The sequence below is a fragment of the Delphinapterus leucas genome, chromosome 19, assembly GCF_059928025.1.
Source record: "Delphinapterus leucas isolate spDelLeu-1000000601 "Yukka" chromosome 19, BTC_Dleu_Yukka2, whole genome shotgun sequence".
Lineage (NCBI taxonomy): Eukaryota > Metazoa > Chordata > Mammalia > Artiodactyla > Monodontidae > Delphinapterus > Delphinapterus leucas.
The window spans coordinates 57,715,389-57,728,513 of NC_143147.1; the positions used below are offsets into that span (position 1 = coordinate 57,715,389).

Consider the following 13,125-nt stretch of genomic DNA (forward strand, 5'->3'; position numbering starts at 1 on the left):
TTCCCTCAAGGAAAGCAGCAGAGTCCTCAGGACAGCAAAGACTTCCCCAAGCCTATCATCCCAACATCCTCTCTGATGACAACAGACACACACAGTAACAGACAGTAAACCTTCTCAGAAAGCACTTACTTGGACACGAGGACAGCAGCTGCGTCTTGGGCCTTGTCGCTGACGACCAGGTAGGACTACAAGGAAGCGTAAAGGACAGGCACCATTAAACACACGATGTAGACCTCAGGGACCCACTCAGCCACCTGGTCCCACACTCAGCAGCTCCACAAGAGCCCAGGCTCACGGACAGAGGCCAGATTCCAAAGCTGCACGAACCACTCATAACGTGAACTCAGGGCTGCAGCTGCCACATGTGTGCTCACCCTCAGGGAAGTGCCCAATCCTCATACAGCATGTGGCTACACCCCTTGAAACCCACATTTGCAAAAGCAGCAGAAAAATGAAGAGTGTATGTTGCTACCCAGAGTGTGCACAGAACGCTCCTGGAACCCACCAGCACTCTGGCATTCACAGCAGCTAGGAGGCCCCGCTCAGACACAGGAGGGCCGAAGTTTAATGCAATAATTACACCTTAAGAGGTTTCCACTTCTCATCTCAACTGTTTTCCAAATGATACACTTAAAAGATCTATTTTCTGGAGGACAAATTGTTAGAAATTAGGTCCTCTCCCCAGGCAATCCCACTTAGGAGACAAGCACCCAAAGGGTTAACGGAACACAGCTAGAAACAATCCACCTATCTAAAAAAGACTACTTTAGAAATGAAGATACAGTGGAGCACCTTGTCCCTTAAAGACTCTGAGGGAGATGTCTACTTACTGACACAAGACATTCAGACAGTCCTGCTCAGGGGAAAAGCAGGTCCCAGAACAGCAGGACACCAGGGGCCCTAGTACACAGGGGCCGCGCGGAGCACTGTGAAGGACAGGCAGGGAGCCAAACCCTAGGTTCAAGTTTAGATCCACCGCACGTGAGAGAGTGAGCGGGCTAAGTCACTTATTTTTACACCTGTTGCCTCTTCAGTAAAATGAGGATAAAAACAGTGAACTGCCTCATTAAGTAGGATGAAAGGAGTTAATGTATGAAAAAGCCTTTAGTGGGATTGCCTGGGGAGTGTCTGGCGCACAGCAGGTGCTCAAAGAAGCTTAGTATAAGTAAGTGTCAGGGTCAGGCTCTAAGATGGGCCCTGGTCCTTCCCACCAGTGCCCACGTCCCGTGTAATCCCTCCCACGCGGTTGGAGGACACGCTGACTTGCTTCTAACCAAGAGAATTCAGCAGGGGGTGGGATGTCATTTCCATGATTGGGCCACATATGAGTGTGACAGGCATCTTGCTACAGCCCCTGCCCCTTGCTGGCTTTCACAGAATAAGCTGCCATCATTGGGGGCGCAGGGTGGGTTCCGAGTGGCAAACAGCCAGCAAAGCACTGAAGCCCTTGGCCAACACCCTCGAGATCTGACTCCTGCGATGACCATGAGAGCTTGGAAGCGACCTGCCCCCAGGCGAGCTCTGCCTGCAGCCTGGGGAGAGCTCGAAGGACAGGGCGCAGCGAAGCCACAGCCAGATTCCTGACCCACAGAAACTGTGAGATGAAGAATGTGTGCTGTGTTAAGCCACTCAAGTTCAGGGTAATATTTTCCACAGCAAAAGATAATACAATAATCTATGTCTACACACGTAACATCTGTATCAGGAGAAGTTTGAAAAAAAACACAAGTGTTATCTCTAGGTATTTGAGAGATTTCACCTTAATATTTTTCCTGCTTCTTTTTATTTTCTGATTTTCCTACAATGATCATGTATTATTTATGTAATGTTAAAAATTAGATTTTAAATGGACCTTTAATTTGTCTTACCATTATCCCCTGAAACCTCTTCTAAGCTATCATCAGAGTATCTGCACTGGGCTTCCCTGGTGGCGCAGTGGTTGGGAGTCTGCCTGCCAATGCAGGGGACGCAGGTTCGTGTCCCGGTCCGGGAGGATCCCACATGCTGCGGAGCGTGAGCCCTGGCTGCTGAGCCTGCACGTCCAGAGGCTGTGCTCCGCAACGGGAGAGGCCACAGCAGTGAGAGACACGCGTACCGCAAAAAAAAAAAAAAGAGTATCTGCACTATGTACAGAGAAATGAGATTTGCTAAAGTAATTCATCCTGACCCCTTTAGGAATTATCAGTTTCATGGTAAGTTATGAAATGGAATTTCACTTCACTGAAAAACAGTAACAATGGCTGAAGAGATAAACAAATGTCACAAGTGTACCTAACTAAGCCCTAATGGCATGAGAAAGGACACTGGTCAGCAGCTCATTACTTCACAGCCACACTCACCTCTGCTATCTGGAGGATACGGTCCATGGTGGACACTCGCTCTTGCCCAGGCTGATTGTGGAGGTTGCCGTCAAGGCGTGAAAAATCAAACGGGATCAGGCAGGTCACGGAGAGCCACAGGAGGAGAATGTAGCGGGTCTCCCAGGTCTACAGGGCCAAGTCAAAGCAACATAACTCCTGTGCAAGGGCATCCACGCAGGCCTGCTACCCCCTCCCGCTCAGTGCCCACCCAGGCCTCCAAACGCCAGGGCCTCGGAGCCAGGCTGCAGAGCACCACACCCCACCACATGCCCTGGGGCATGCAGCCAAGAGAAACAGCAAAAGGAACAAAGAAAAATCATAACATGTCAGTCTAATGGCTTCTCATCACTGGCACCCTTCAGCGTGCAATCAGCTGTTCAAGAAAATGGAAAACAGAGAAAAAGATTTAAAAAACATAAGACTTAAGAATAAAGAAAAAATTCTCAACTTCCAGTCACAGAGGAGTCAATAAAACAAGATTGTGCTTTGGTCCCAGACTCCCCATCAGAGGCATGAGAAGCAGAGGAGAGCAGGGCACATGCACAGCAAGGCAATTCCCTGAGTTTGCAGTTACAACCTGCGTGCCCTTCTGAACGTGTCCTGTGCCCAAGAGCACTCCCCAGCACGCTGGACTGCAAGGTTGGCCACTGGCGGGCATCTGGGAACCTGGTTTTCGGGGAACGTTCCCACCATTCCCTAACTGATGAGGGTCACTCTGTGCCCAGGCCGTTTGTACCAACCATGTGGCTTATGCTGAACACCTGCTTTCCTTCTGGGTTTTAGTATGTGCCTGGCGGAGTACCCACATGACCAGCCCGCACAGAAATCGCGGGTGCCGGCCCCTACGACCTGCCTGGTAGACAACACCTCATACGTGTTCTCACAACTTGGTGCTGCGGAATCACAGGTGCCTTGCGTGACCCAACGGGGAGACGACTCTGGAAGCTCACTCCTGGTTTCCTCTGGACTTCGCCCCGTGTGCCTTCTCCCTCTGCTGATTTTGCTGTAGTAAATCATAGCCATAAGGATGACTACATGCCAATTCTTGTAGTGATCCTAGGAAATCACTGGACTTGGGGTGGTCTTGGGGACCCCCAACATAGTTCTATTTTAAGTTAAAAAAATATGTGAATGATGATATAGTTATCATCACACTGTATGGAGGTTTATTGTTTTCTTTATAAAGGGCATTTTTTTAATAAAATAATTTAAAGTAACATACATAAAAAGAGAAAGCCAAAGGAAAAAATGAAAAGAGAGGGAATGACACAAAATAGTATAAGATAAAACTGAAGGAAACAGGAAAGGAAGCTGCCAGTGCAGGAGCAGGGAAAACCAGGGAATAAGTCGGGGGGACAGGAAATGAAGAGGAGGAGGAAAGGGACACTCACTTCATGGTCTTTAGGATTCTGATCTGTAAACATATCCAAAACAGGGTGCACATCAGCTACTTCGTGTGGAAATAAACGAAGAAATGTTTTATATCCTCGAACCTATCAAATAAAGACATTGAATTATTATATAACTAGAAAATAAAGTAGCAAAATTATTTTTTTCTCTATTACCAAAAATCACCACCTATGCCACCCAATGATCAAAGAGAATTACATCACATTACAGTGATACAACTTAGTGAGACTAAACAATAAGAAAGCTACCTTTACTTCTTAAATCATTTCATAAATATGTTGTCCCAATCTGACCAACCAATCTTGGTTCATCAGAAATATAGCTATGTTACAAACTAACAAGTTTTGCTTCTACCTTGATTATGAGGAATAAGTCCTCGGGAACCCAGAACGTCCCAAATTCATTAAGGCTTCCATGAAACGCGGTGGCACTACACCTTCAGGAGAGACCCTGCATTCGACTAACTGAGGGCAAGGAGTGTGCACACAGGCCTCCCTCCACCACACAGCAGGCCCCACAGAAGCAAAACCCCAGCCGAGATGGCCAAGTCTCTCCCATGGTACGTATGAGCCAGCACACACATCACCTGGGAGCCTGTAAGAATGCAGAATATCCGGCCTCACAGCAGACCCACTTACTCAGAATCTGCATCATAAAAAGATCCCTGAAAAGCTATCTGCACATCCACATCTGAGAAGCACTTCCACTTCCAAGTTTATTTCCTTTTTCCTCGTAAGAAACTTTTCTCAGTTACTCACATATATATACGTATATATGTATATATATCCTCTCCGTCCCTTTCTGGCTAGCTGGTGCTTGATCCATTCAAATACAAGACGCAGAAAACAATGCTGAAAAGCACTGTTTCAGCCAAAGGGTCCCCTGGATCACTAACATCTGATCCCTAGCACATGGTAAAAAGAGAAAGCATGAAACCCACAACTTTTGTATGAGAACAATCTTTCCTGAGAGATACCATTTTGGAAGGTACTTCTGGACCGAGTATATTAAGAAAGTGTTCTGTCAACTACAAAGTGGTATGTAAATATTACCTTGGTGATGATGTAAAGAAATTTAAAAGCCAGATGTACGAGGTCAGCCGGAGATTTCTTATCTTGCACAAATTCCAACAACAAGTTCATCATCCATTCTAGGGGAAAACATATATAAAATATTTCCTGTTAAACATCAACATGACATTAAAACAAAATGCCAAAAGAAAAAAGGGCTATTTAGAAATATAAAAATGGTTTAATATTAGTAAATCTATATAATCCAAAGTATCAATAGAGCAAAAGAAAAAAACACACTTTCATCTTCACAGTTTCTAAAGGCATTAGAGTTAATACAACATTCATTCCTGCTTTTAAAATGTAAGGAAAATATTCTTATTTTTTATTATTATTCTATATCAAATCAATATCTAATACCATACTTTACAGAAAATACCTCTACAACTACTATGACCTAGTAACAATCTGGTTCTAGCCAACGTAATAAGACAGAAGAAAAAGGATTTCCACTTCCAGTTATACAGGAATAATTGATATGGAACTGCCTTACCACCAACAATTAGAGAACAGGACAATTATATTTTCAGACACTGGAACAACAGGCAGCGCATGGTAACAAACCAACTGCAATCTACAGCCACTCAGGCCGTCCACCAGAAAGTAATTTTTAGAACCCAGTGCAGAGAGGGGGGACTCAAGCATAGCAAAGACTGGAGTTCCAGGAGGCTGAGTCAGCTGAAATTTGCAGGGCAGCATGCCAGAGGAATCTAAGCAGAGAATGAGCTCTGGAAGTCTGCAGAGGTCCCCTCGAATCTTTGGGTGAATCTTCACAGGCACGGTGGTTAGTCCACTAGGCTGGGTAAGAACTGCCAAGAAGCACTAAGGCAGAGTTCCCATAGCTCATATAGGGCTGGCATTCAAATTCCACAAGGCCAGAGTGCAGAGTCCTTGTTGAGCACCCAGAGCAACCAGCAGACATTCCAGAAATGTCTCTCCTTAGTATTAACACTAAATTAGAGAAAAACAAGAGAAAAAGCTATACCTGCCCTAACAAATCTTAAAGGATATACATGATATACAATTAACTAAACTGTCTTGCCCAACTTCAACATTTTAAAGACAAAAAACTTAAACCCAACAACATAACAATCACAATGTCCATGATCCACTAAAAATTTACTAGACATATAACTAAAACTGCTGTGACCCCTAACAGAAGGGAAATCAGTCAACAGAAATGACGAGGGACTTCCCTGGTGGCACAGTGGTTGAGAATCCATCTGCCGATGCAGGGGACATGGGTTCAATCCCTGGCCCAGGAAGATCCCACATGCCACGGAAACAAAGCCTGTGCGCCACAACTACTGAGCCTGTGCTCTAGAGCCCATGAGCCACAACTACTGAGCCCACATGCCACAACTACTGAAGACCACGTGCCTAGAGCCCGTGCTCCGCAACAAGAGAAGCCACCACAATGAGAAGCTGCACACCACAACGAAGAGTAGCCCCCACTCGCCGCAACTAAAGAAAGCCCGCATGCAGCAAAGAAGACCCAACGCAGCCAGAAAAATAAGTTAAAAAAAAATAAATTTGGGCTTCCCTGGTGGCGCAGTGGTTGAGAGTCCACCTGCCGATGCAGGGGATGCGGGTTCGTGCCCTGGTCCAGGAAGATCCCACATGCCGTGGAGCGGCTGGGCCCGTGACCCATGGCTGCTGAGTCTGCGCGTCCGGAGCCTGTGCTCCGCAACGGGAAAGGCCACAACGGTGAGAGGCCCGCGTACCACAATAAATAAATAAATAAATAAATTTATTTATTTAAAAAAAAAGAAATGACCAGAAATGACAAAGATGATATAATTACTAGATATAAACTTTAAATACTACAAAATATCCTCAAGGATGTAAAAGAAAACATGAACAATATACAGCACGTGGACTTCTTAGTTGTAGCACACAACTAAGATAGATATTTAAAAAACAGAAGCTATGTAAAAAACAAACAACTTCAAGAGCTGGAAAACAAGATCTGAAATGAAAAATTAAATGGGATTAATAGCAGATGAGACACTGCAGAAGAAAAGATCAGAGAACTTGAAGACACAGTAACAAAAACTTCTACCCTAAGGGGAAAAAGGAAGTAAACAACTAAACAGCCTCAGCAACACTGCCACAGTATCAAGTGTATCCGCAGATGTGTGACTGGAGTCCAAGGGGGAGAGGATGGAGGCAACGGCAAAAGAAATACCTCAAGAAATAGGCAAAAAATTTTCAAATCTGATAAAAACTATAAACCTATCAATCCAAAAGTTTCAGCAAACTCAAAGCAGGACAAAAAGGAAAAAAAACACACCATTGCATGTCATAATCAAATTGCTGAAAACCAGCAGTAAAAAGAAAATTCTAAAAGCAGCCAGAGAAGAAAGTACACACTACACAGAGGAATAGAGATGAGTAAAGACAGACTTCCCGGGACTTCCCTGGTGGTCCAGTGGTTAAGAATCTACCTTCCAATGCAGGGGATGCAGGTTCGATCCCTGGATGGGGAACTAAGATTCCACTAAAGCTCCGCAGGGCAGCTAAGCCTGCATGCCACAACTACTGAGCCCATGCGCCACAACTATAGAGAAGCCCATGTGCGGCAACAAAAGATCCCACATGCCGCAACGAAGGTCTCACGTGCCACAACTAACACCTGACACAGCCAAATAAATAAATATTGAAAAAAAAAGAACCAATCAGAACCAATCAAGCCATATCTTTTAAAATGCAGAAAGAAAAAACTGTCAACCTAGAATTCTATAACCAGCAATATATCTTTTGAAAATGCAAGTGAAAAAATTTAAAAAATGCAAGTGAAGGGACTTCCCTGGTGGTCCAGTGGGTAAGACTCCGTGCTCCCATTGCAGGAGATCCAGGTTTGATCCCTGGTCAGGGAACAAGATCCTACCTGCTGCAACTAAGAGTTTGCATGCCTCAACTAAAGACCCAGCATGCCACAACTAAGAAGTCCATGTGCCACAACTAAAAAAAAAAAGATCCCATATGCCACAACTAAGAAGTGGCGCAGCATAAATAATTTTTTTTAAAAAATGCAAGTGGGGCTTCCCTGGTGGCGCAGTGGTTGAGGGTTCGTCTGCCGATGCAGGGGACACGGGTTCGTGCCCCGGTCCGGGAAGATCCCACATGCCGCGGAGCGGCTGGGCCCGTGAGCCACGGCCGCTGAGCCTGCGCGTCCAGAGTCTGTGCTCCGCAACGGGAGAGACCACAACAGTGAGAGGCCCGCGTACCGCAAAAAAAAAAAAAAAAAAAAAAAAAAAATGCAAGTGAAGCAAACTGTCAAACAAAAGCTGAAAGAATTCAACACCAGTAGATTTACACTAGAAGAAACGTTAAATTCTTCAAGCAGAAAATAACTACCAGACAGAAAACTACCATCTACAGAAAGCAAAGAATAAAATGGAAATAGTAAAACATGGATAAATATTAAAGACTTTTTTCTCATTTTTAAATTTCCTTGGAAAATAACTGTGTTTAAAGTAAAAACAATACACTGTAAGGTTACAACATACACAGAGGCAAGATGTATGACAAATTGACGGGAGATGGGAGTCCTGCTATGAGGCTCTCACATTATACATGAAACAGGGTAACATGATGTGAAGGTAGACTGTGATACATATTGAGGACACATATTGTAAATCCTAGAGCAATCACTAAAAATATAAAACAAAGGAACAGCTAATGAGATGACAGTGGAAACAAAATCAAATACCAAAAAATGCTAAATTAATACAAAAGAAGGTAGGCAAAAGAGTAAAGAAGAAACAAAACATAGATGGGACAAATACTAAGCAAAGAGCAAGAATTGAGAGCTACATTAAATTACCTAAACACTACAATTAAAAGGCAAGGATTACCAAATTGAATTTTAAAAACAGGAAGACCCGACTACATTCTCCCTACATGAAATGCACTTTAAAAATAAAAATGTAGCTAGTTAAATGTAAAAGGGATGGACTTCCCTGGTGGTGCAGTGGTTAAGAATCCATCTGCCAATGCAGGGGAAACAGGTTCAAGCCCTGGTCCAGGAAGATCCACGTGCCGCGGAGCAACTAAGCCCGTGCGCCACAACTACTGAGCCTGTGCTCTAGAGCCCACGAGCCACAGTTACTGAGCCCACGTGTCACAGCTACTGAAGCCTCCACGCCTAGAGCCCGAGCTCCGCAACAAGAGAAGCCACTGCAATAAGAAGCCCACGCACCGCAACGAAGAGCAGACCCCGCTCGCCACAACTAGAGAAAGCCCGCGCATAGCAACGAAGACCCCACGCAGCCAAAAATAAATAAATTTATTAAAAAACAAAAAAAGTAAAAGGGAGAAGAAAGATACACCAAGCAATCACTAACTATAAGGAAGCTGGACAGGCCACATCAATATCAGACAAAATAGACTTCAGAACAAGGACTATTACAGAGATAAAGAGAACTTTTTGGGGGGGGCCGTGCCACTCAGTTTTCAGGATCTTAGTTCCCTGACCAGAGATTGAACCCGGGCGCCCTGCAGTGGATGCGCAGAATCCTAACCACTGGACAGCAAGGGAATTCCCAAAGAAGACATTTTATAATGATATAAGGATCAATTCATCATGAAGACTTAACCATCCTACAAGAGCATACATGAAATTAAAGAACTTCAAGATAAAGCAAAAACTGAGAGAACTAAAAGGAGGAAGAGACAAATCTATAGAGCTGAAGATTTCAATACTCCTCTCCCAAGAATTGATAGAACAACTGAAAACAAAATCAGTAAGGACATAAAAGACCCAAATAACACTACTGACCACCTTATTTAAATGACATTTATAGGGCTTCCCTGGTGGCGCAGTGGTTGAGAGTCCGCCTGCCGACGCAGTGGATGCGGGTTTGTGCCCCGGTCCGGGAGGATCCCCCATGCCGCAGAGCGGCTGGGCCCATGAGCCATGGCCGCTGAGCCTGCGCATCCGGAGCCTGTGCTCCGCAATGGGAGAGGCCACAACAGTGAGAGGCCTGCGTACCACAAAAAAAAAAAAAAAAAAAAAAAATGACATTTATAGAGCACTCCAACCAAAAGCAGGAAGACTTTTTTCTCAAGTACACATGGAATTCTGAACAAAACAGAACCATGTGCTGGGCTACAAGTCTTAATAACTGTAAAAGGTTGCAATTTGCACCTAGGAAATGCAGAGTAAAACTACAATGAGATACCACTACACACCCACTAAAATGACTAAAATCAGGAAGACTGACAATGCTAAGTGCTGTTGAGGATGTAGGGCAACTGGAATTCTCATAGATTGTTGCTGGCAATGTAAAATGGTACATACAACCTTTACGAAAACATGGCATGTTGGCAGTTTATCATAAAACCCACCTTTACTATACACCCAGCAATTGCACTCTTACATAGAAATGAAAACATACATCCACCCAAAGAATTGTCTGTGAATATTCATAGCAGCACTAGTAACAGCCCAAAGCTGGAAACAACCCAAAAGCCCATCAACAAGTGAAAGAATAAAGTATGGTTCAACAGAAAAGGAACAAACTGCTGGTACACATGCAACAACACGGATGAGTCTCAGAAATACTATCTCAACTGAAGAAACCAGAGAGTATGTAGAACACTGGTTGCCCAGGGCCAGGGTGGGGGTCTTGACTGCAAAGGGACATGAACTGACTTCTTGGGGTGCTGGAAATGTTTTACACCTTAATAGTAGGGAAGGTGCATACATCTGTCAAAGCTCAAACTGTATACTTAAAATGGGTGTGTTTTGGGGGCTTCCCTGGTGGTGCAGTGGTTGAGAGTCTGCCTACCGATGCAGGGGACACGGGTTCGTGCCCCGGTCTGGGAGGATCCCACATGCCACGGAGCGGCTGGGCCCGTGAGCCATGGCCGCTCAGCCTGCGCGTCCGGAGGCTCCGCAACAGGAGAGGCCGCAACAGTGAGAGAGAGGACCGTGTACCGCAAAAAAACAAAAACAAAAACAAACAATAAAAAAAGGGTGTGTTTTATTGTACGTAAATTATATCTCAATAAAGTTAACTATTAAAAAAATGTTAAAGGGAGAATAAAAAGGTATATACCACAAATAAAGAGATCAAGTTAACATTATTTAAAAACCATATAATTATTTACCTTTTTAGAAAACTCAAAAGAAACTGAAAAAGTAGTGAAGTATTCCATTACCCACTAAACCTTGAAAACATTATGCTGAGTTAAAGACACTAGTCACAAAAGACCGTATATTGCCTGATTCCACTGTATGAAACGCACAGAATACACAAATCCACAGAGACAGATCGTGGTTACCAGGGACTGGACGGAGAGGGAACAGAAAGTGACCGCTGATGATGAGTATACGTTCCTTTTCGGAGTGATGAAAATGGTCAGGAATTAGTGGGGATGGATGCACAACTCTGTGATATACTAAAAAACACGTATACTGTAGTAGGTAAAAATAATTTTTTTTTTTTTTGCTGTGCCGTGCAGCTTGCAGGATTTTAGTTCCCTGACCAGGAATTGAACCCAGGCCCACTGAAGTGAAAGCATCAAGTCCTAACCACTGGACCACCAGGGAATTCCCTATGGTATATAAATTATATCACAATAAAGCTGTTATTTTTTTTTTTTTTTTTTTTTTTGCGGTACGCGGGCCTCTCACTGTTGTGGCCTCTCCCGTTGCGGAGCACAGGCTCCGGACGCGCAGGCTCAGCGGCCATGGCTCACGGGCCCAGCCGCTCCGCGGCATGTGGGATCTTCCCGGACCGGGGCACGAACCCGTGTCCCCTGCGTCGGCAGGCGGACTCTCAACCACTGAGCCACCAGGGAAGCCCAAAGCTGTAATTTTTTAAAATATGTGTGTATACATATATTCCATGGCAGTGTTGCCATTTACAAAATAAGTATACAAAGTATACTTTTGCTGTACACCAGCAAAAATCAGTTAGAAAACATAACAGACAGTTTCACAAGCGCAATAAAAGATAAAAAACATACTTAGAAATAAACCTAAAAAAATGTTCCCAGGAATCACCTAAAGAAAATTACCACACTTTACTGAGAGACACAAAAGATGTGAATAATTTAGAGACACAATACTATGTTCTTAGAGAGGAAAATTCAATCTTGTAAAGATGTCGAATCTCCCTACATGAATTTGTGGATTTAACAGAATTTCAAAAGAATTTTCCGGGCGTGATAAAATAATTCTGAAGTGCATCTGCATTAATGAAAGGGCAAGACAACAGTGAGAAAAGTAAGAAGGTCGATTTCTGACAAAACAAATTACAATGCAATTAATGCAAACCAAAACGACAAGGATAATAGAGCTAGATTAAGGGAACAGAACGGAAAGGCTAGAAACAAAGGCCAATATTATGTGAGTATTTAACACACATTTACAATGGCATTTCACATTAAGGTTGGGGGTAGCCTGCTGGACCATTCAACAAATGAGGCTCACAATAGGAATATGAAAAATAAACTTCTAAAGCAAACTACCAAAGGCCAAACACAAAAGAAGACACTGATAGTTGACAATATACATATATTTTAAAATTGAGTACACAAAATATACTATGTAATATTAAAAGGAAAAAGCAAACATCATGAAGTAGGTCCAGGACCAGCATCCACGACTATTGTTTCCTTTTTCTAAAAGGAACCTTTTCCAGTTCACTTTACATTAAACTCTCAAAATTCATTCAGATCACTCTGAACAACTCACAGTAAGTGTTACTATTTTGTGATCCACTATGAAGACAGGTTTCGGGCAAGAATAAAGGCAGTGCCACAGGTCCAAGGCTGTGACTTAGAGAGACGAGGGTCACACCACCTTTCACCTCCTGAGCAATGGGCATTCCCAATGGGGACTGCCATGAACCCAAGATCGACCATAAAAGGTGGCCTGGGGAGCCCACCGCCCTGCCCTTCCCCTGCAGCACTGCCAGCCTCAGGCAAGCTCACATCTCAGACTTCAGATGCATTTTCCCTGTACCTGGCCCTCACCTAGTACCCACCAAACTTCAGTTACCACTCACTAGGCTTGCAAGCTTTCCCAGGAAGAAAGAAGACAGGGCTGATCAAAGAATCCTAGAATCCAGAATTTAGAGGATTTTTAAAGCATTTGTTTAAAACAGCCTGGAGGACTTGTAGATTTCTCATGATCTTCAGTCGGAGGGTCTCAGTGGACTGTCTGCATTTAAATCTTGGCTGGAACACTAACTAGCTGTATGTCCTTGGGTAAGTTAACCTCTCAGAAGTCTACTGCATTTTCTTCTCTGTAAACTGTGGTTAATAATAAT

The 13,125-nt window shown here is 43.9% G+C and overlaps 1 protein-coding gene across 5 annotated transcripts in view; it reads right to left on the bottom strand.

Moving 5' to 3' along the window:
- Nucleotides 1-13,125, bottom strand: part of TBCD (tubulin folding cofactor D) — a 177,676-nt gene that overhangs the window by 155,075 nt on the left and 9,476 nt on the right. For all 5 annotated transcript variants that reach the window (XR_016389022.1, XM_089901471.1, XM_089901470.1 and 2 more), the window contains exons 3-6: nucleotides 4,823-4,920; nucleotides 3,752-3,853; nucleotides 2,340-2,486; nucleotides 130-185 (exon numbers count right to left, since the gene is read on the bottom strand). Coding sequence is in view for 4 of the 5 variants with exons in the window: in XM_089901471.1 (XP_089757597.1) it covers nucleotides 130-185; nucleotides 2,340-2,486; nucleotides 3,752-3,853; nucleotides 4,823-4,920 (403 nt within the window). In the remaining variant the exon portion in view is untranslated. The remainder of the gene's footprint in view (nucleotides 1-129; nucleotides 186-2,339; nucleotides 2,487-3,751; nucleotides 3,854-4,822; nucleotides 4,921-13,125) is intronic.